Here is a 23,612-nt window from a genome sequence, read left to right on the forward strand (position 1 = left end):
AGGGCCCCACCCCCTGTTCTTGGCCTCTGAAATCCCCAGCCCCCTCTGCAACAGGAGGCTCAGGCTGTGGGTTCTATGAGATGAACTGTGTTCCAGACTCGGCTCATGCTTGGGCATAAAAGTACTAAATATTCGGTAAGTGGGGGCTTCGGGGAGGAGCTGGACAGGGCGGGCACGCAGCAAGCAGGGGAGGCTCCCAGGAGGAGGTGAGAGCTGAGTGGCCACCAGGAGTCAGCCAGGGGTGGAGCGGGAAGAGGCAGGGAGAGCATTCGTGACTCCAACCTCAGAAGTATCTCTCTCGGCTGCAAGGTGACCCGCAGCAGGACTTTTCTTGAAGGTGGGGGCTAGTGGACGTTCCCTCCCTGCTGTGACACCCTGGCCTCCGTCAAAAGCAGCTCGAGGGGCACTTTCCTCGGATAAAAATAAAACTTGGTGGGGCTCCGCAGGAATGGAATACTTTCTTCCTGTGTTTAAATTTCTACGGAAAATCTGACCCGCGTGGACGCCGCCCCGGCATAAGCGAGCGCACAGCGCTGGTATCTTTCTTGAAGGCGAAGGAAGCCGGCGGGGCGTTCAGGCCCGAGCGGGCACGGGACCCGCAGGGTGGGCGCTCCTGCACCGCGGCGCGCGGGGCCGGGGCCGGGCCGGGGCCGGGCGACGCGGGCGGCGGGCGGAGCGGGAGGCCCGGCCCCCTGCGAGCCAGCGCGCCCGAACGCCGCCTGTCCGCTTGCAGAGGCCGCCGGGGCCGTGGATGGGGAGGGCGCGCCGCCCGGCGGTCCCGGCGCACAGGCGGCCGCGATGAGGGTCAACGAGAAGTACTCGACGCTCCCGGCCGAGGACCGCAGCGTCCACATCATCAACATCTGCGCCATCGAGGACATCGGCTACCTGCCGTCCGAGGGCACGGTGAGTGCGGGCGGCCGCCAGCCGCGATCGCCAGGGAGGGCCGCGCACCTGCGCCGCGCCCGGGGAGGGCGGGACGGGAGGCGCCGGGTCCGCGGGGCTCTAGGCGCTTGGGGGGCGCCCAGCGGCGCACGTGGGCCCCGCCGCAGGCACGCGCCCACCCACCTCGGCCCCGAGACCCCGCCCGCAGCCGCTTCGCCCCCAGCTCGAGCGCGAGCCCGCGGCTAGGGCCCCGGGTGGGACGCTGCCTTCCCGTTGGTGCCGATTTGGGGCAACGGGTGGGGGTGGGGAAGCCGCCTCGCCCGGGGAGGGTGGCAGCCTCCAGGCCCCACCGCGCCGTCAGCCTCGGGCCACAGCCGCGCGCCTCCGTGCGGGATGCCCGGCCTGGGAGCTCCCCACACCCCGGGCAGCAGGCGCCGGGCCGGTCGGTCTTTCTGCGCTGGCCCGGGTCCCCAACCCCGCGTTTGCGCCTGGCCTGGATGGTAGCCAGGCCGTGTGGGCCAGCACCTACCCGACCAGGTGACCACGAGACCCTAGCGGGGTCTCCTCTGATCCCAGGTCAGAATTCGCCCTTGAGGGTTTTGGCTTAAAGTTGGAACAAAGTTTGCCAGAAGAGGAAAGGGCTGAGACCAGTGCCTCAGCCAGGGAGCCCCGCTGACTCTGCTGGCTCTGGGGCCAGAAAATAGACTCCCCTGTCTCCCCCCTTCCGCCAAGCACCGCCCGGGCCCCTCCCCGGGAGATGCGGAAGCCCCAACTGCCCTGTTCTGCTCTAACCAAGTCCAGGGTTATTCCTGCCTGCCTCTCTAGCCTCTGCTGGAGTCGGTGGGGGCATCCAGGGAGGTGCCGGTGGCGTATGTTCCAGGAAAGGCAGAGACCCCCAGCCTCAGATCACAACCGGGCTCCCACGGGCTTTGGGGTGTCTTTTACAGCTGGGCCTGCTCCAAAATGCTGGGAGTGTTAGGGACCGCTGTTGGTGGTGGCCTTGGAAGCTTAGCGGTTATCGCTTCAGCCCACACTGTGTGTGTCTGCTGTGTGCCGGGCCCTGTGGGATCCTGGGCACCCCCAGAGGGGACGAGCAGGGGACCCCGCCCAGCTGGGGCTCAAGGAGCAGTAGTGGAGGTTACCCAGGACAGCGACAAGGGATGCTTCCAGGGCGATGGGCCAGTCGCCGTGTGTTAACTCATTTCACTCCCTCGGTAGCCATGGAGGGTAGGTGTTGTTCCGGCAGATGAAAAAGCAGGGGCCAGAGCGGGGCAGATGACTGTCTTGTGTCACCAACCAGCTGGGAGGTGAGCTCGGAAGAGCCAAGACACAGAGGCGGGTTTCCAGGGACAGCCTGCTGGAGGGATGAACATTCTGGAGGAGAGGGGGCCGGTTATATCCATAATCGGGTGGGGTGGGGCCTTCAGTACAAAGAAATGGCGTATATGAAGACTCACAGGTGGGAAGGAGGGGTGCACGGGTTAGGAGGCATGAGATAGGGGTGGCAGCCAAGATAATGAAGAGAAACAGACATTCCAGAGGTTGACCAGATTCAACTTGAGAGAGACAGGTTGTGAAATGAAAAATGGAGCTCTTAACAGATGGCCCCTGGGCTCTGGAGCTTTACTTCAGGGACCCATGGCCCACCCCCATCTAGAACTCCCCTCTCTACTCCCCCCAAACCACAAAGTCTGCAGAGAGGCCACTCGGCCCTTCCTTCAAGGTCTCCACCATCCAGAAACAAGTAGATAAGCCCAGAGGAGACTGGTGAGTCTTCCTTTGCACACAGCTCTTACTGTGGGGAGGTTCCAGGTATGATGGGCTTGCAGGCCTGTGAATCAGGGGCACATGGCCACAGGAAGGCGGGCTGAGCAGTGTCCCACCGGAGAGAGATGGCCTCAGGGAGGCTGGACACAGCGGCTCCAGGAGCCGGGGGCCTGTCTGTGCTGCTGGGCAGGCGCTGTGCCAGGGAGAGCCTCGCAGGGCATCCCCAAGACTGCTCATGCCAATGATTGTTGTTCATTCACTACCCTGAGTCACCCAGCAAAGGCGGCTCCTTGCAGATGAAGCCCAGAGGGCGTGGACTGCTTTCAGAAAGTCCCCATCCGGTTCCCAGACTTGCATCCCATCCTGGGGGTGTCAACGTCATTTACATAGGCCATCAGAATAAACCCTGCCCCAGCCTCCTTGTCTGTGCCTCTCCTCATTCTCATTCCCAAGTTCAAGGGTAAAGGTCATTTCCTTGTTCCTGTAGAAAGAGGTGTAAGAGATAACTCAAAAGTTAGAGCCCAGATTGGTGGGTGCAACTCATTTCATGAAGTTTTCTTTGTGTTAATCTTTGAGTGTTTCTACTTTCTTCCTTCACACTACGGACTGTCAGTGGCCTTGAATCTGTGTCCCAACAAGCCCAGACACCCCGGAGACAGGCTGGCATCTGCCTGCCTGGGAGATAAGAGCGCGTCCTCTTTATCTGCTGTTGGAGACGATCTGTTTATGGATCACGGAATTAGCCCATAAGTTAATATGCAATGCGAGTGATTTAATTTAAATTTTTTTGGAGTAAAAGTGTTTCAGAGTGATGTCCAGATTGGAGTTGAAATTCAGAGAGTCCCAAGATGGAAAGAAATTTTTCAGGTCACTGATTTCATTTTCCCCATTTTTGGAAAAAGTGACTGTAGCAGGTTCTCTTAGAATGATCCTTGAGACATGCCCTGACTTGGTCTATCGCACACGAATGAGTGAATTCAGTTCCTGGAGCTCCAACTCCAGGTAAGAAGCCAAATTAAAGAATGCACTGGGTTCTGGGTATAGAGAACAGGCTGTGGTTGTCAAGGGGGAGGGGAAGGATGGAGTGGGAGACTGGGGTTAGCAGATGCAGGTTTATAACAGCAAGGTCCTACTGTAGAGCACAGGGAACAATGTCCATATCCTGTGACAAATCCTAAAGGAAAATAGTATTTTGCAAAAAGACTGTATATATGTATAACTGAATCACTTTGCTGTACAGCAAAAATTAACACAGCCTTGTAGATCTATACTCATTCCCAAGCTATACTGCAATAAAAAAATAAATATAAAGAAAGAATACATGGGCCCCCAGTGCAGCAACCAAGGTGTGGACTCAAGACTCCACTCTCCTCCTCTGTCCTTTCCTAAGAGTTTGGAGAGGCGGGTAGAGGAAGCTGGAGAGGCAGGTAGGCTGCCCTCTCCCTGTTCATGGTGCTTGGGCCAGGACATACCTAATGTGAAGGGGAACTTTGGCCCCTGCCCTCTTCTCCTGTCACCTCAAGGAGCCATCTTTCTACCTTCCTTGGACTTCCCTGGTGACTCGGAGGGTAAAGAATCTGCCTGCAATGCAGGAGACCCAGGTTCGATCCCTGGATCAGGAAGATCCCCTGGAGAAGGGAATGGCCTCCCACTCCAGTATTCTTGCCTGGAGAGTCCCCATGGACAGAGGGGCCTGGCCGGCTACAGTCCAGGGGTCCCAAAGAGTTAGACATGACTGAGCAACTAACACTTTCACTTTTCTTTCTGGAGCAGCTCAGGGGTTCATCTTCAAAATCCATTCAGTTCTCCCATCACACTCAGTCCTCACAAGCATCCCATGACCTCAGTCGAGGAGATGTTTTTGTCCCCATTTTGCAGATGGAAAAATTGAGTCTTAGAGCTCAGGAGTGGGGGTGTAGTGTCTAAACTCTGGTCTGGCTGGGTCCCAGCTTCCATATGCTTGATCTGGTGGCCCCTACCAGAGGCAATGTGCAAAACCCACGCCTGTGTCATTCATTCACACACACATACATTCATTCCAGAACCGAGCGCTTAATGCCGAGCATTTAAAAAGAGAGGGAGGAGGGGATGAGGCACCCTGACTCCCATGGGGGGAGGTAGGGGAGGAGACTGGGGAGGATGGCGCAGGCAGGAGACCAGGATGAGCACTCCCACCCTCGGGCACCACACACGGCCCCTGGGTCAGCTCAGGAGATCTGAGTTGCCCGTTTGGAAAATAAGGAGGAACCCCCTGTAGAGACGCTGGGAGTCTGGTGTGCCCAGGATGCTGGCAGCAGGCCGTGTGCCCTTCAGCCCTGCCTGCCTGGAGCCTGCGTGTCCACCTGGCTCTGACCGCCTCCCACGCGCTCACCCTGCCCGCCGGCAGCAGCTTCATTCCAGAGCACTGGCCAGTGTCTTCAACCTGCCCTGGGCGGCCTTCTGGCTTTTCTGCCCACCCCCCTTGCAAGGAGAAGGAACCCCTTCTCTGCCAGCTCTCGTGACAGTGCGTTTCTCTGCCCCTCTTGGGATATCCAGGGGAATGAGCGCCTGCTGTCGGCACCGGGATGGAGGGCTGGGAGATGGGACGGCCTCTGGGTGCCTGTCCCAAGAGTTAGAGGGAGGGTCCACCCAGACCCGGAGCTTTTTAACTCAGCGAGTCCTCCCAGCTGCTGGTGAGGGCAGCTTCTGTTATCCACCCATTTTACAGAGCTGGAAACCGAAGCACAGAGCAGGTAGAGTGTCCCCCAGGGCTCATAGCTGGAGAGGGACCAAGCCTGGATGTACCTGAGGGCTCTCGTTGCCCCAAACCCCCCTCCACCCTGACCTTACCCTTCACTGTGGTTCTGGGAGCAGGGGGCTTGGCACCGTGGCTCAGCTGGGCGGCTGCACTGACACTCACAGTGTCCAGTGGAGCAGCCCATGAGGGGTCAGCAAGGGCAGCAAGGGCTGACCGCTTCACTCGCCAGAGCCCCACCTTCCTCCAGATCCAGTAACTCTGATTATAGTGGCCCTCGAGCAGGGACTGCATGAGAGGGTGGAGCTGTACTGGGAAGTCCCTGGTGCTTTTGGGTGGGGGTCCGTGGGTGCAGCCAGGACTCCAGGCTGGACTCAGCCCGCCTGCACTGTCGCCTCAGACGCCCCTCACCAGACCTCAGTTTCCCCGACAGATGGAGGTGAACAACTTTTTCCTGCCTGTCCGCCATGACCCACCAAAGATGCTGGGGTGATCCATGGTCTCTGTCCTCAGCTGGGGGAGGGGAAATGGACCTCCTTCCGCCCCCCAGCCCTCCAGCCCTCCTGGCACGGGCCGTGGACCCGGCTTCTTAGCCCCAGCCCAGCTCCCAGGACTCTGAGTGGTGCAAAATAAGGCCTCTTCCTGGAGTGATTTTATTTTCTCTTATTCCCGAGACCAGCTTGCTGGGGAACCTAAGACCCTCAACAACCATCTGACTCCCGCGGGAGTTTGAGAGCCGGGTGTGATTTCCACGGAAGCCATGCACTATGGTGCCCGTGGGGGTGCCTGGACTTTGAGCCCTGCCCCCAGGCTCCATCTCCTTGGCCCCCTGGACAGGCAGAGGGGGAAACTGAGGCAGGACTGCGTGTGCAGCTCCCCCCAGCCCTGATGCAACCTCTACCACCTCTGCCCTCGCTCTGGCCCCTGAGACCACCCGCTGAACCCAAATTCTCGACTCAGGGTCTGGGAGTCGATCTGGGAGAACCCCATCTAACACAGCAGGTGCCTGGCCCCTGACTGCACGGCTCATTAGTGGCAGAGCCAGGCTGGGTGAGGGCTGTAACGGGCTGGCGGTCACCTCGACACGCCGTCACCAGGCTCACTGGCCATCAGAGTCACGACAAGCAGATGCGGTCTGCTCCACTCCGCCCGGGACCCTATGTGAGAGGAGCACCCCCGAGAGGTTGGCCCTGCAGACTCCACACCCTGTGCGAGCCACTGGTCCTCCCCAGGCAGCCCACGCCCCTTCTCCACAGAGCCGGGATGCCCTTGCGTGAGAGCATCCAAGGTTGGCATCTGCACATGCTGTGAGCAGGGACGGCTCCTCCTGAATGCCAGGCCCTGGAAGGCAGGGCCTTCTGCAGTGCGCTCAGGCGTCTGGGCCCCTGCCCTCAGAGGGCGGCAGTGAGAGGGTGGGCGGGGTGGCCGGTGGCTGGGCCGGGCGCTCCCCTCCGCAGGCCCACCCCGAGCCCCTGATGGCAGCGGCTGTCTCCTCCCCACAGCTGCTGAACTCGTTGTCCGTGGACCCGGACGCCGAGTGCAAGTACGGCCTGTACTTCCGCGACGGCAAGCGCAAGGTGGACTATGTCCTGGTGTACCATCACAAGAGGGCCTCGGGCGGCAGGACGCTGGCCAGGAGGGCCCAGCACGGCGACGCGGGCCCGGCCGCCCGCAGCGCCCGGCAGGACCAGCCCCTGCCCGGGAAGGCGGGCCCCCTGGGCGCGGGCGAGCCCGAGCCGCCGCTGGACTACCACGAAGACGACAAGCGCTTCCGCCGGGAGGAGTACGAGGGCAACCTGGTGGAGGCCGGCCTGGAGCTGGAGCGGGACGAGGACGTAAGTGTCCCCGCTCCTGGGCGGGCGGGGGCGGGCGGGACGGCGGCCGCCTTCAGCTGCTCGCAGCAGAGGGCAGTGCTGACACCCTCCTGGTTGAGCGGAGAGAGCCCAGACCCGCACACGCCCCACCGCTGCCGCAGAGGAGGGGCTGGGCTTCTCCGCCCTGACCGGTGGGGTCATTTCCTGCTCGGGTCAGGTCCTCCCCTGGGACGCTGGGCAGAGGACGAAGCTCCCCCGGGAGCCTCCCCGGAGCTCGACTTCGGCTTCTCAGGGCCTTGGTTTCTCAACTTGTCAAGTGAGGAGGTTGGCCAGGCTGATCCCCCGGGGGCCCTGGTGCGCTGAACTCAGTGACCATCACACTGGTTTCCGGAGCTCCCCTCCTTGGCAAAGCCAGAGAGTCTTTCTCAGGGGATGTTTCCCGGGCAAAGCAGAAGGTCAGCTCACCTGGCCTGCAGAAAGCGCACAGTGTGCAGGGACGGCCTTGGTGAGCCTGGGGACCATCCGTCGGCCCCTCAGCTTCTCGGCGGACTGGCTGGCGCTCCGCACGGTCTGCTTACCTCTCTGTGCGTGAGGGGGTGGGGGCCCTCCTTCCGTGAACATTGGGGGGTCAGGCCCCAGCCCGAGGAACTGTCACTGTGCAAGTTAACCAAGAAGCAGACCAAGTCTCTACAGCATGTTCAGAGCAGAGAACGTAGTCAGCAGGCTGACTTAGGGAGCTGTGAGTCCATGGAGAATGTTCCAAATAGAAGGTGGTGTTAGTTTGCTATTTTATTGTGACCGTAACCTACCAGGCTCTTCTGTCCGTGGGATTTTCCAGGCAAGAATACTGGAGTGGGTTGCCATTTCCTTCTCCAGGGGATCTTCCCGACCCAGTGATCGAACCTCCCGCATTGTGGGCAGACGCTTTACTGTCTCAGCCACCAGGGAAGCCCCTCTTTCACTTTCACTTTCACTACCCAATCCTTAAACGGTGAACGCTTTGGGTCTGGTGACGAGAAGGTTTTCGCGGTATTCAGACTAGAAAGCTACTGACCGGGGAGCGGGTATGAACACTCTCATCTTTGATGCTACTTTCGAATGAAAGCAACCAAGCATGCTTAATGGCCCTCGTTCCACCTTGACCCCGAGGTCGGGGCCTCTTGTGCTCAGCAGGGACCACCCCTCTGGTGGGGCTTTGGTTACCTGGAAGGTCTCGGTGAGTTCAGCTGTAGGGTTGGTGCCTACTGGAGCCGTGAGGATGTGAGGGACCTAAAACATTCTGATGGTCAGGATGCAAAGGATGGATTCTGACCGGGTGGCCGAGAGCCTGTCTCTCTGATTCTGAAGGCAGCAGCCGCAGACAGGCATACGCTGGTCCTTCGGCGTTTTCTGTCGCACTTTGGCTTAGACCTGAGCTGGGGCCGCTCAGGAGAGGGGACAGTCATTCACTCTGGCTTTTCCCAGTCCCACCCAGCCAGCCCCGGGACCTTTTGCTGGAACAATGCGGCTACTATAGAGGCTTGATTTCAGCGTGTCCTTTATAACTGGAGGAGCCCGTGGCCTCCGTCAGAGGCAGGAGAGGCCAGAGGGAGGCTGGTGGTGGAGCCTGTCCCTGGAACTGTGATCCTGGGCGCGGTGTGATGGGTGCCTTGTCTGGGGATTCATTGTCTGTCTCTGCCACTCTTTCCTGACTACCACTTTAAAATCTCAAGTTTGAAAGGACCACCTACCCCAGGGTCCAATAATTCACACCCTCCTTGCCAGATACCAGATCTTCTGCCTGTCCTTCTCAAGGCATAGAGCTTCAGACTATTGTACCGTTGCACTCATTTCACATACTAGCAAGGTAAGCTCAAAATCCTTCAAGCTGGGCTTCAGTGGTATATGAACTGAGAACTTGCAGATGTACAAGCTGGATTTAGAAAAGGCAGAGGAACCAGAAATCAAATGGCAACATCTCTTGGATCATAGAGAAAGCAAGGAAATCCTAGAAAAACATCTACTTCTGCTTCATTGACCAGCTAAAGCCTTTGACTGTGTGGATCACAACAAACTGTGGAAAATTCTTAAAGAGATAGGAACACTTTACCTGTCTCCTGAGAAATCTGCATGCAGGTCAAGAAGCAACAGTCAGAACTGGATATGAAACAACAGACTGGTTCAAAATGAAAAAAGGAGTTCGTCAAGGCTGCATATTGTCACCCTGCTTATTTAACTTATATGCAGAGTATGTCATGCCAAATGCCAGGCTAGATGAATCCCAAGCTGAAATCAAGATTTCCAGGAGAAATACCAATAACCTCAGATAGGCAGATGATACCTCTCTAATGGCAAAAAGTGAAGAGGAACTAAAGAGCCTCTTGATGAGGGTGAAAGAGGATAGTGAGAAAGCTAGCTTAAAACTCAGCAATCAGAAAACTAAGATCATAGCATCTCGTCCCATCATTTCATGGCAAATAAATGGTAGATGGGGAAAAAGTGGAAACAGTGACAGATTTTATTTCCAGAATCGCTGTGGATGGTGACTGCAGCCGTGAAATTAAAAGACGCTTGCTCCTTGGAAGGAAAGCTATGACAAACCCAGACAGCGCATTAAAAAGCAGAGACGTCACTTTGCCAACAAAGGTCTGTACAGTCAAAGCTATGGTTTTTCCAGTAATCATGAACAGATGTGAGAGATGAACCACAAAGAAGGCTGAGCACCAAAGAATTGATGCTTTCAGATTGTGGTACTGGAGAAGACTCTTAAGAGTCCCTTGGACAGTAAGGAGATCAAACCAGTCATTCCTAAAGGCAGTCAACCCCGAATACTCATTGGAAGGACTGATGCTGAAGCTGAAGCTCCAGGACTTTGGTCTCCTGATGCGAAGAGCCAACTTATTGGAAAAGACCCTGATGCTGGGAAAGACTGAGGACAGGAGGAGAAGGGGACGACAGAGGATGAGATGGTTGGATGGCATCACCAACTCAATGGACATGAGTTTGAGCAAGATCCAGGAGATGGTGATGGACAGGGAAGCCTGGCGTGCTGCAGTCCACGGGGTCACAAAGAATCAGACAAAATTTGATGGCTGAACAGCAACGACAACAAAGCTTCACCATTTGTCAGAGATACAAGAGTATTTACACGACTGTGCGCGTGTTCAGTTGCTCGCTCATGTCCAGCTCTTTGCCGCCCTGTTGACTGTAGCCCCCAGGCTCCTCTATCTGTGGAATTTTTCAGGCAAGGATACTGAAATGGGTTGCCATTTCCTCCTCCAGGTGGTCTTGCCGACCCAGGGATTGAACTCAGGTCTCCTTCATCTCTTACGTTGGCTGGCAGGTCCTTCTCTGCTGAGCCACCTGGGAAACAAGCCATTACATCACTGGCTTATCCTAAAGTGCTTAACTTAGAGCCTGGCACTCGGGCAATTCTCACTGGTGATGTGAGTAGTCAGCCATATATCACTACTGCTCATGTGAAAATGGAATGGCCGTGCTCACAAAGAAGAAAGAAGAGCCTTTCCAAGTCCAATCGAATCCTTTGCCACACGTATCTTTTTAAAACCTTGTTGACTTTGAAATAAACAGCAAACATACAGACATTGGTTATGGCCACCAGAAAAGAGCGAGTTGTACCAATAAGTGGCAAGGATTCTTCCCCCAATTCCAACATGCGTGCGTTGTTTCCCCAGCACCACCTAGCACTTCTCTGACACCAGCTGGGGGTCCTGCAACGTAACTCAGTGTGGACACTGCCTATCTGGGGGTAGTGCCAGACCCCACAAGTTAAAGGCTCAGCCCTACAAGACCCTCCCCCGACTCCAGCCATCATTTGCCAGCCCAGATGGTCACCTGTGCTCTGACCCATTGGCTACCCTTCAGAGGTTCTAACGACTTTGGGCTCTATTTTTTGTAGAGTGGCTCACAGAACTCAGAGAAGCATGTTGCCTACTAGATCACAGCTTTATTGTAAAAGGTAATAAACTCAGGAACAGCAGATGGAAGGGGGTGCACAGGACAGTGTGTGGCGGGGAGAGGCATGGAACTTCACGCTCTCCGAGCCCCGCTTTCCCCAAATCTGCATGTGTTCACCAAACCAGAAGCTGTGCAGACCCCATTTTGGGGGGTTTTATGGAGGATTCATCACGCAAGTACAATTGATTAAATCACTGGCTGTTGGTGATTGCTTCAACCGGAAGCCCTTCTCGCTTTCCCAGACATGGCGGCAGAGAGGGACTGGAGGTTCCAGTCCTCTAACCACGTGGTCGGTTCCCCTGGCAAGCAGTCCCCCCACCCCGCCTTTGGAAAGTCACCTCATTCGCCTAACAAGAGACACCTTGACTGGTCTCCCCACTTAGGAAATTCCCAGAGTTTTAGGAGCTCTGTGCCAGGACCAGGGGACAAAGACCAAAAATGTATTTCTTATTATTAATACAAATCACAAGGTCACGGTGACTCCAAGTCTCAGTGATAATTTGGTTCTATAGCCTTAAAAGGGTTTCAGCAGTTGATTGGACCTTTTAAAAAAAAAAAACAAAACAAAACTCTGGGCCACACCTCGCGGCATGTGGGATCTTAGTTCCCCAACCAGGGATTGAACCCACACTCCCTGCATTGGAAGGCAGAGTGTTAGTCCCTGGACCCCCGAGGAAGTCCCTGATTGGGCCCTTTTTGATGAAAATGTTCCCGTGGTATAAACTCAACCATTCAAGATTTCAAAGCAGCTGGAGCTGAGCATGAACCATCTTCCTGTGGCGTCTTCAGATCATAACCGACTTTTCCACGGACCCAGCAACCCCGAGTTTCCCTCTGAGATGAGTCAGGCCCCAAGCAGCCTGTTGCCTTCACCTGCTGAGACCAGAGTCTATTCAGGGGCCGCCGAGAGGAGGCGGCGTGCGGGGTGTGCGCGGGTCCACGCCAGCGCGATTAGCGGAGAGACGCCCGGGATGACTCATTCCCGGGTGTGCTCTGATTACAAGAAGTGAGAGGGTTTGGGGAACGAGATAGCCTCGGAGAGAGCCCGGCCACGCATCCTTGTCCACTGTGAAACAAAACTGGGGCTTATGCGCGCTTCCCGGGGGAGAAAGAAATCCATGGACTCCATCAGATACTCCAACAATGACCCCCAAACGATGAAGAGTCTTAAAGTGGGATTTCTCAGCCTTGGCATTGCTGGCATTTGATATCCTGAAGCATTCCTAAATACAACCGAAATGTCAACAATGTCCCCCAGGCCCCAACATGGAGGGCCAGCTGGACAGGCTGGACCAGGGGCAGGGATGAATGAAGTGAAAGCCACTCAGTCGTGTCCGACTCTTTGCAGCCCCATGGACTATACAGTCCATGGAATTCTCCAGGCCAGAATATGGAGAGAGTAGCCTCTCCCTTCTCCAGGGGATCTTCCCAATGCAGGGATCAAACCCGGTCTCCTGCATTGCAGGTGGATTCTTTACCAGCTGAGCCACAGGGGAAGCCCAAGGGAAGCCCAGGAGCAGGGATGGGGGGATGCAGAAGGACAGTGATGCAAGAGGAGTAGGGGCAGATGAGCAAGAACCCCCCACCCCCAGGTGTCTGCTGGCCCGGTCGTCTGCAGTTGTGACCGGGCAGGGTGTGCAGGTCACAGGGGGGCAGAGGTGTGTGACCCCCTTTGCTCCCCCAGGGTTGGTGGGTGTGTGAGGCTGAGCCACTCTGGGGCAACATGGCTTCGAGCCCCATACAGATGGGGCCCCTTTGTGCGGCATGAGCCTTTCTCCCGAGTCAGGAGGTTTATTGTTGAGAAGACATCCCGTCATGATGGGGGAAGACTGGCCTGGCTGAGGGCGCAGTGAGGGGCTGGATCTTAGAGACACAGAACATTGAGTGTCCCTGGTGGGGCTTCTGATACCCACGACCACAGACTGCGGGGAGCTTCAAACAATACTAATTGATTCTCTCCCAGTTCTGGGGGCCAGAAGTCTAAAGGCAAGGTGTCAGCAGGACCAGGCCCCCCCGCCCGCCAGGCTCTGGGGGAGCGTCGCTCCCAGCTCTTCCAGTTTCTGGGGCTCCAGGTTTTCCTGGGTTTGTGGCCATGTCTCCCCAGCCTCAGCCTCCTCACACGGCCTCCTCCTCTCTGTGTTTCTCCTCTTCTTATAAAGACACCCATCATTCTGCATAAGGCCCACCTAATCCACTGTAACCTTATCTAACTTGATTTCATCTGCAAAAACCCCATTTCCAAATAAAGCCCCCCTCGCAAATATGGGGAGTTGGGATGTGGGTGTCTCTTTTGGTGGGCACCATTCACCCTGCCTCAAAGCTGAGCCTTTGCACACGAGCGGTTATCCCAGGAGTGGGGGAAGCTCATGCAGGACCCCTCGAGCTGCAGCCATGGGTGGGGAGGCACGGCTCGTGGTTGGAGGGCTGAGCAGGGCAGGTGGTCTGGCGGGGACCAAGCCTTGGCTTGGATGCCTCGGTGCAGAGTCCCGGGGTGTGCACGGAACCCCCTGAGGTCGTCAGGATGCAGGCTCTGACTCAGCAGGTCTAGGTGGGCCCCACACTGCACTTCTCATCCTGGTCCATGCTTGGAGGCGTGAGGAGTGTGCAGACCTGTTTCCCCAGGAGCCGTCAGAAACTTCCCCAAGGAAGGACCCTCCCCCTCCACTGTCCACGCAAGTCCCCGGTCCCCTGTCCAGTGCCCCGGGGGTACTCCAGACAGAGACCCGCACGCACACACTGGGTGCCCCGGGCCAGGAACCCAGTGGAGGGGGGAGTGGTGGGTCTAGAAGGAACACGCTCATAACTTCGTGTATAAGACAAATGGAGGCTGAGCCTGGCCGACTGGCTGTGATCACAGGTGACCCACTTGCCACCCACCCTCCCCCAGGCACCGTGGGCCCAGAGGAACTCAGCTTAAAAATTATTTCCCCAGCCACCCACAAGAGGGGCTCTGGTTGTCAAATCAGGATCTGATGCCTTGATCCAGAAGACGGCCCCTGAAGTCAGTTTCACACATGAGGGTACAGGAGGGGTGTCATGTCAGAGACCCCCTGGGGCAGCAGACAGGATGGAAATGGTGGGGGAAAGGTCCCGGAGGCAGGCGGCCCAGGCCTTCCTTCTGCAGGAGCGTCTCTTCCGCCCACCCCCACTCCCCTGTCCCTCCGGTGGCGTTGGGGTCAGCAGCCAGGGTTCCCAGGAAACGGACAAGAGCAGCTTGTGGGCCAGCATGTTTCCTTGTAACTGAAACCCATCAGCATTTTTCAAGTCCAACCTCAAAGCCAGGGCATTATTTATGTCCAGTGGTCACTGCCGAGAAGGCCACACAGTAAAATCCCGACTGAGTACTGGGGGTGACCGAGGCCCGCACTGCCCTGATGTTGAACTTGACTCCGGCTTTGGCAGAATTGTTAAGGCCGCAGACACGTGACCCCTACGGGGTCGGTTTGCTTTCAAGCTGCCGTTCAGGGCTCGCCGCCGCACCCCCAGGCTGGCGGGCTGGCGTTTCTCCTCGTTCCTCTCTGGAGTTGGTGTGGGCCGTGGCAGCATCTGTTTCCCGTCTTTGTGGATGTTGTTTTTTGAAGAGCAAGCAAGGAGCTGCCTGCAGGAGGATGGGAGCCATCTCCACACCAGACTCCAGGATGCACGGTCAGGCCACGGTGAGGGTACCTGAGCTCCCAGGGAGGCTCAGACCCCGCCCAGACCCTCTGAGGCCACGTGTGCAGGTCCAGACCCAGCCCAGCCACTTCCTGGGGGCTGAGCAGCCTCAGGCAAGTGGCTTCCCCACTGGGGACCTCAGTTTTTCCATCTGTAGAATGGAGGTGATGGCACATCCGTCCTCCTGGGGAGGTGGGCAGGGTTGCCGTGGACACAGGACAGGGGAGAAGGGCGTGTTTCTTGCAGTTTCCAGCTGAGGCCTTGTGGGCATGAACTTGTGTCCAAGACAGTTGGCTAAACGCGGTGATGAGCATGGAGTGGGGCTGGGGGTCTCTCCTCATGGCCTGGACATTGGGGTGGGGGTTCTCCACTTTGAAGCACCTGAAGTCTAATTTCAACAACTCCGTATGTAAGGACAGTGGAGCAACAGATGTTCTCGGGGACTTGTCAGCCTGGACGCAAAGCTCCATCCCCACCCCACCCTGTGTGGGCACACCCTGCCCCACCTTGTGGTCGCAGGGGTCAGATCCCTTTACAGAGGGAACGAACTGAGGCTCTGAGAAGTGGGGCAAGGAGATCGAGGCCGCTGGGCCCGACAGGGGCAGAGCCAGCACTTTAACCTGGGTGCTGGGCCCTCATGTCAACTCTTCGCCCTGAACCGCAAGAACGGGACTATAGAGAGGGCTGAGCACCAAAGAATTGATGCTTTTGAACTGTGGTGCTGGAGAAGACTCTTGAGAGTCCCTTGGACTGCAAGGACATCAAACCAGTCAATCCTCTAGGAAATCAACCCTGAATATTCATTGGAAGGACTGATGCTGAAGCTGAAACTCCAATACTTTGGCCACTGACGCTAAGAACTGACTCATTGGAAAAGAACCTGATGCTGGGAAAGACTGAAGGCAGGAGGAGAGGGGGACAGCAGAGAATGAGATGGTTGGATGGCATCACTGACTTGAGCAAACTCTGGGAAATGGTGAAGGACAGGGAAGCCTGGTGGGCTGCAGTCCATGGGGTCTCAGTCAGACGTGACTTAGTGACTGAACAACAAAATGTGGTCTTCAGCCCCATCTCACTCCTACCTCTAGGCTAAGTGCCTATACCATGAGCCTCTCCTACAGTGAGGTGTCAGGGGCCATTGTCGAGTCCTGAAGCTGCTCATATCTCTATTCATAATTCCACCATTACACATTCATTTCTTTGGCTGTAAAGTTTTTATGTCTCTTGAGTCTTAAGTGCTGAGGCTTTTATATGCCCTACCTGGCTTCCTTTAGGCCTCTCTTGGTTTTGTGGAAGCGTACTTGTTATAAAGTGAATTCTGGATGTTTTAAGAGTCTTGTCTTTAAAGTTCCCCAAGGACAGCTCTGCCCGGGCTCCAGGTCGTCAGGCTGAAGTCTGTGCCCCTCTGGCTGTGGTTCTGATGTTCTCCCACGTCTCTAGGCCTGCTGTGTGCCAGAGTCAGCTCTTTCTGGCTCATCGGGAATTCTGCCAGCTGGGTTTTAACCCTTTGGTGCATGAATCAGGCCACGGCGGGAGTGTTTACACTGTGGTAACTGGCAAATGATGCAGCTATAGATCAGGGTCGGCTTTTCTTCCTGGAGAGCAGGGGGGTGGGCAGGGGGCTGCCTACGTTATCAGCACGCCCCTGCTCTGTGCCCACGCGTCTCCCTTTCCTGAAGAGGTCAAGGGTCTTCAAACCTGTCTGTTGTATTTTCACTTCTCGTTATGACACTTTTTTTTATTTCTGCAAGTTCTGTTTGGTTCTTTTCCAAGTTGGCTGTGTCATTTTCTTTAATAGTTTCCTGTCCTTTGCAGGACCTTTCTATCTTGAGGTTTATTTCTCTAAACGAGGTGAGCTTAGCTGATTTATTGGATTTATTATCCATCTAATCCTCTCAGAATCCCAAAGCTGAGGGGGTCACTTCTGCTGGTTCTCCTCCAGCTGTCTTGCATCCTGGTGGGCCTGGCACTTTTCCCCACTGGCCACCACCCTTATGTAACCCATGGGGCAGTTCCCAAGCCCAGGAAGAAGGTGCCCTTATCCAGAAAGCCTTGGCACTTGCGTTCTCCACTCATCTGAGGACGTTACGGATAGGACCACCCTGAACCAAGGTCATGGGCTGACATGGCTGGACCCACTGGGGTCCTCACCTGCTCCTTCTCCTGCTCGACACCAACACCATCTTCCTTGTAATTCCTGGGGCTGGAGGAGGGAGGCCCTTTCTGGGTCAACTGAAAGTGTCATCTCCTGGGAGTCCAGCTCCATGGGGAGGGAGGGGTCTTCTGTTAGACTCCCCATCTTGGGCAGTTACTCTCTGGGTCTTCTTTTTTTTTTTTTAATTGTTTTCCATGAGAGTGTGAATCTGAGTAACCTACCCACCCATCATCAGAGCAGGATTGTGAATGAATACGTGTCTTTTATTCCTTCAACAAGCCAGGCCTTGGGAGCCAGACCCTATGACGAGGGCTGAGGGGTAAATCCGCCCCAGCCAGGCCTGCAGCCCCAGCTCCCTCAGAGACCACGTTCTGGGTCCTGGCTCACTGGAGACAGTCGAGGGTACCATGTCCAGGATGTGTAGAAGGCATGCTTGTGCTAGCGCACCATGTGACCGAGCCCGAGTGACCACAACAGCTCCTCCTGAGCAGTGCAGACGTGGTCAGCAGGAACCACAGTGCAGAAATGCCTCCTTGCAGACCCTTGCCCAGGGACTGAGCACTCTCCTGTCGCCTCCGGGAGCCGTCCAGGTGGAGGGCGGGCATGAGCAAGTCAGGGTCAGCCCCCAGTGGCGGGCAAGCCTGCCCCCTCGTCCATAAGTATTAAAGTGAAGCCAGGGATGCTGCCAGAGGTCGGGGAAGGACCACAGGAGCATCCTCGGCCAGCACACAGTAGGAGCTCAGCAGGGACTGTCCCCCCAGCCCACTTGGATCACTCAGCAAATATCATCAAGCCAGGCTCCCGTGAGATGACACGTTCAGATGACCCAGAAAGGGCCCCTGTCTTCCCACTCTGGGAACTAGAAGGAGGGTGGTCCTGGCACCAATCAGGAGAAGGAGAGGATGAGGCCATGCCAGACGCTCTCCCTCCTGGGGGCACGTCGGTCAGCTAAGCAGACAGACCCAGCCTGGAACCAGCCTTCCAGCTCATACCCACGTGGGACCCCAGTGCCAACAGGAAGAGCAGGCAGGCACCAGGGCTGCCAAGAATGCACCCAGTCATTAGGGACTGACCAGGCATCACGTGCCTTGAACACATTCGAGGAGAACATGACCCCTCCTGCAGAGCAGCCCTGGCATCAGAGGCCCTCCGGGGGTGGTGTTATCCTTGGAGCTGAGTAAGCCAAGGGCACAGAGAGGGGCAAGTTGACCAGGCCCAGTGGTGGTCAGACATCCGGCCCAGGCCTCCCACCGGGGCTCCGGGGCTTCCTGGCCCGGCGGTGCCCGGGAGCCGTCCTGTGTGTCCCTGCCATGCACACACGCTCCCCACAGCTCCTGCTGGACCGTGAGCCGGGGAGGGGTGCACACACAGGAAGCCGTGGAGGCGCCCCCACCACCCTCAGGCCTGAGCATTTGGCACCCCCTAATTCCCTGATGGCAGTGATGGGGCCCTCTGGGGTGGGCGGTAGCTATGGGGTCAGGGTGGGCTGGGGAGGTGTGCTGCCCGGGAGCCCTCTGGGGGCATCTAGGGACCCCACGCTTGGCCTTGCTGAGGCCAACCTTCCAACAACCTCAGAGCCCGTCCTTCAGCGGAGATGGGTGACTGTGACATCCACATGCAGGCTCAGGCAGCCGTGGGGACGAAGAGGGGCCCTTGGCATCCTCGGCTACCAGGAATCCCCGACCACCAGGAATCCCCCGCTTGTTCTGATTCCCTTCTTCCTTCTAAAAGGGAAGTGCCAGGAGCGACTGTGGTGAGGTCTCCGTTTCTGAGAGTTGAGCCGGGAATGGAGGTTTAACCCTGTTCAGTCTGTACCGGGCGAACCTCCCCTCCCCTCCCCAACCTGGACGGCACAGTCCCCGTCACTTTTCTGGGCCTTCTTGGCTCTTTAGCAACTTTAAGGTGTGGCATTTGTTTTCTTATTGTATTTCTTGTCTTCGTCCAGCATTTGGTGGCAGTCCATTGCAAGGGCCCTGACCGCGCCCCTCCCCGAGTCCCTTGGCCCTGACCATGCTCATGCCAAGGCCCCCGGGGTTCTGTGGCCCCCAGACTCCCCACCCGAGGAGCCAGTCTGGACAGAAGCCACTGCTCTGGGCCATCTGGCTGGGAGAGAGGAGGTGGCGTCTCACGGTTTCTTCCCGCCGGGAGCAGACTGCTGTCAGGCCGGGCACCAAGGTTTAAAACATCCCATATGTGTCCTTGTCCAGTGAGTCCCATGACCCTTTCCCGATCCTGCCAGATGTTTTTCTGGGAGGGACCCTGTCGCTCACGTAAACAGCAGAGCGTGTTTTCCCAGGGATGCTGGCCCGGGCACTGCTTCTTGACCACCGTCTAGAGAAATCTCCACGGACTCGGAGGGATATATTTTGGGTCTTTGCGTGCGGCTGAGCAGAGCGCACAGAAATAAACCTGGGCTGTAACAGGAAAGACGGGGTTGGCCCTATGGGGCCATCCACAGATATGTCACAGCGCCCCCTGTGGTCAGCCCCACGCCTGGGAGCCCCCAGGCTGGAGGCGTTGCTGCCTCTTGGGTCTCAGTGCCCCAGGGCTTCCTAGGGTAGGGGAAGCGGCTTACAGCTTCTTGGCAAAGAGAGTCTGTGCAGGGGTGGTCTTAGCGGCCTCAAGGTCGTAGAGAGGCGGCATGGCCCCAGCCAAGGGGTTGGGCAGGGGTGCTGAGAGCACCAAGAACTCCCCCCAGGTGTGAAGCAAGTCACGTATGGCAAAGATTTGCAGAGGAGCAAAGGTAGGCTGAGTCACTCGCCAGAGACAACGCAGCAGCAGACCAGGACTCCGACCCAGGTCTCTGAAACCACGGCTCCTCCTGTGCCCATCTGACCTGCCCCTTAAGGGCAGCAGGAAGACCTGGGCTCCTCTGGCCTGAGCCCCCGGGCCTGCCTCCCCTAGTCTGTGCTGGGATGCGTCCATTCCCAAACCCAGGCGCTGTGTCCCTCAGCCCTGGGCCATCGTGTCAGGTCTAGGCTCCCTGCAGGCAAGCCTCACGCCCACCAGCACACCTCCGAGCCCTGCCCATCTGGTCCCTGTGCCCGAGTGTCCTGATCCTAACTGTCTTCTTGAGGCAGCCTCAGGACTGAGCTCCTGGAGCCCTGCTTCTTCGAAGCTCCCTGCACCAAGCCCACTGAGGCTCTTCCCTGTGGCTTCATGACAAGTATGGTGGGCTGTGTGGTGGCCCCAAAAGCTGTCCATCCTCCTGCAGCCTGCAAAGGTGAGCTTAGTCCCATGAAAGTTCTCGGCAGATGGAAGTAAGTTACTGACCTCTGCACCAGAACACCCGGGATGCATGTGGACCCTAAATCCAATGACGGGTGTCCTTGGAAGAGAAGAGAGGGTGATCTGAGGCACAGAGCCACCCAGAGGAGAAGGTTTGTGCAGATGGACGCAGAGGTCGGGGTGAAGTGGCCACAAGCCCAGGGAGGCCTGGGGTCCCCCAGGGGCTGAACCAGGCCAGAGGGACCCTCCCCTGGAGCCTCTGGAGGGAGCTCAGCCCTGCCCACACCCTGATCACAGGTTTCTGACTCCAGAACTGGGGGAGAATGAATTCGTGTTAAAGCTGTCCAGTCTGTGGACAGTGGCTGCAGCCGCCCCTGGACACTGAGAGTGAACTTGCCAGCTCCAAGGTGAAAACAGTGGCAGGACCCGCCCCCCACCCCCCCACACACACAACCTTGTCATGAGGTTAAATGAGTTAATACGCACAGATGCCTGAATCAGGACTGACAGTTGGATCTCAGCGCCCTTCACCTCCTCCTCCTCCTCCTCGTCATCATCACTGTCATTGTTAGCGGCCCTCATCCACTCGTTCGGCGGACACACTGTGCTCCTGCATGGCCCTGATGTGGGCAGCGAGGCCGGCGAGCTGGGAGGCTCCGCACAGGACTCACCCTGCCTGCTGGGACCGCATGGACAAGACCTGTGCAGTGACACAGAGGCCCCGGGAGAGGCTGGATCCTCCGGTCATGGGAGGCGTGGGGGCCTCAGCATCAGAGGTGGAGGGGAGAGCTGGGTTCATCCAGGAGGGTGCAGCCTTTCACTCAAAGTGGGGGAAGAACCCCATGTGGCACCCGGTGTCTGGGAGGCTCCGCTTGCCCTGGCAGGCCGCGGGCACAGCACAGATGACCAGGAGTCTGCATTTCAGGGGCTGAGGCTGGCGCTGAGTAAATGTGTTTGGCCCACTGAGGATTTTTTCTTAAAAACCATCCTAAGTGACTTTGGCTCCATTGCTTTTTGCCAAATACCTACAGTGATACCAAGAACTTTGTACACTCTGAGGGTGGTGACTGGACGTGGAGCCCAGCACAGACCCAAGTCAGTCCTGCCCTGAGTACCCCGGGCTGGCCACACCATCCCCCTTCCATGGCCTGGCTTTCTTCTGCCAGGATCCCCAGGATGGTGAAAAGGCAAGTGTGGCCTCAAGCTGGGGGGCCCAGCATGGGCTCTAAGTCCCTGGGGGTCCCCTTGGGAAGTCTGGTGGACCGTAGTCCCCACTGCCATCGGGCAGCTCTGTCTCGGGGAATGTCGTGTTTCTTTGCTTTTTGTTATGATGCAGCACCCCAGTTATCTCAGGGCAACTGGGGACTCTGCTGGTGCTACATGCGCCCACCTTAGACGGGGAAACATTATTGCTACATTGATGCTGCTCATTGATACTGGGAATCTGTTAAACAGAAATGGCAAGGGGAACAGAGAAAAACAGAAAAAGAAAAATAGAGAGTTGCTGGGTCACTTCAGGTCTCACCTGTGATTAAGAGTGTGTGCAGCCAGCACGTGAACCCGGGTTCCCACACCCACCAGCTACCAGGGGCCAGGCGCTGATTTTAGACCCCCAGACTCACTAAGGAGTCATTGACAGATACAGTTTGTGTGTATTTCAAGTCTACTTTGTGATGACTTGATGCCCATAGACATCGTGGAATGATTGCCCCACATACACATCGCCTCACACAGTTAACTGTGTGTGTGTGTGTGTGTGTGTACACGCATGTGTGTGGTGAGGATGCTTTGGTCTCTCAACACCTCTCAAGTACGCAATACCATATTATTAACTATGGTCACCCTGCTGTTCGTTAGGTCCTCAGAACTTGATCTTATAACTGAAAGTTGGTCCTTCTCACCTACATCTCCCCATCCCCCTGACCCAGCATCTGGCAACCACTGCTCTATTCCATGCCTGTGAAATCGGCTTTTATTGATTCTACACATAAGTGATACCATACAATACTCGTCGCTCTGTCTGACTAGTTTCACTGAGCAGACTATCCTCCAGGTTTGTCTATGTTGTCACAAATGGCGGGATTGCCTTCTTTATATGGCTGGATAATCCCCCACTGTATCTATCTACCACACCTTCCTGATCTGCTCACCCACTGAACGACACTTAGACGTCTCTGTATCTTGGCTGTCCTGAGTAAGGCTGCAGAGAATGTGGGAGTGCGCTTGTCTCTCCGAGATTCTGATGTCATTGTCTTGGGCTGGCTACCCAGAAGCGAGATGGCTGGGTCAGATGGTGGCTCTCGTTTTAATTTTCTGAGGAACCTAGGCGGTGACTTCATGTCTCCAAACCTCAGTGTCCCCATCCATGAAGGGAGCAGTGGTCCTGACTTCCCCATCAAGCTCATTGCGTTACCGAGCCCAGGCTTGTTCTGCTCGCCACAGGACAGGCCAATAAATGATGAGATGAGTTGCTGGAACAAGGAATAACGACTTTAACCAGAAAGCTAGTAAACCGAGAACGCCAGACTAGTGTCTCAAAAAACCATCTTTCCTCAGTCCAAATTCGGGCTCCGTTTATATAGAAGAGGGAGGTAGTGGGGCCACTATGGCACTGACCAATGGCTGAGCAAGATCACTAATGATCACTGGCTTGGGGGCGGGGCTTATCGTGGCACTGACCAATGGCTGAGCAGGACCACTAACGGTCGCTGGTGGACAGTTGCTCACTAACGGTCACTTGCTTGGGGAAAGGGCCCGTTGTGGTGCCAGCCAGTGGCTGAGAGGGGCCGCGATAGCTCAAGCCTGCCTTGCTGCCACTGCACCCGGGCAGAAAGATGTGACACCAGAAAGCTTCCAGGTCTGAGGAAGTGCCAGCCGCTCCAGCAAGGTCGTCGCCCGGCTCTCGGCAGAGAGAGGGCCACAGGCAGCAAAGAGCGCGGTGGCCACCCTGGGACTGGGATCACTGTCTGAGATGGTGGGCACAGTGGGCTCAGCCTGCCTCTGGCCCCACCAGTCAGCTCGTACACCGATGAGATGGCCCTGGAGCGGGGCCCCCGCCCTCCCGCCCGCTCGCACAGTGAGTGGACGGAGGGAGCGGCCGTCCTGGTGGGCTAGGGGCAGAGAAGTACAGGCAGAGCGGCCCCTGCCTCAGTGGTGTGCGGCCCCCGGCGCCAAGGAGGGCCGAGGGAACACCCATCACGCGCCAGGTTCGGGCTGGGCTGGGGTGGCAGGGAGAGGTGGCTGTTTCCACTGGAGTGGGTCCTCAAAGTTCTTATCATAGCTTGTGTGGTTCCTGGCTGAACAGCACTCAGTGACCCTCTGCTGCCTGATCCTGTCATTCAGACCCGCTGGACCAGAGAGAAGTGACTGTGCAAGTTCGCAGCAGCTTAGTCAGGGTGATGGACTTGCACACAGGCCG

The 23,612-nt window shown here is 57.0% G+C and overlaps 1 protein-coding gene across 5 annotated transcripts in view; it reads left to right on the plus strand.

Annotated features, from left to right (window-relative positions):
• The window catches only part of ANO1 (anoctamin 1), a 189,268-nt gene that overhangs the window by 92,836 nt on the left and 72,820 nt on the right, over positions 1-23,612 (plus strand). For 3 of the 5 annotated variants that reach the window (XM_061407293.1, XM_061407294.1, XM_061407296.1), the window contains 2 exons: positions 734-906; positions 6,889-7,221. In XM_061407293.1, coding sequence (XP_061263277.1) covers positions 734-906; positions 6,889-7,221 — 506 coding nt within the window. Of the gene's footprint in view, positions 1-320; positions 338-733; positions 907-6,888; positions 7,222-22,894; positions 23,271-23,612 lie in introns of those variants that run through there. The other 2 variants (XM_061407297.1, XM_061407298.1) reach the window with 2 other exon arrangements.

This window comes from Bos javanicus, chromosome 29 (genome assembly GCF_032452875.1).
Source record: "Bos javanicus breed banteng chromosome 29, ARS-OSU_banteng_1.0, whole genome shotgun sequence".
NCBI classification, from domain to species: Eukaryota; Metazoa; Chordata; class Mammalia; order Artiodactyla; family Bovidae; genus Bos; species Bos javanicus.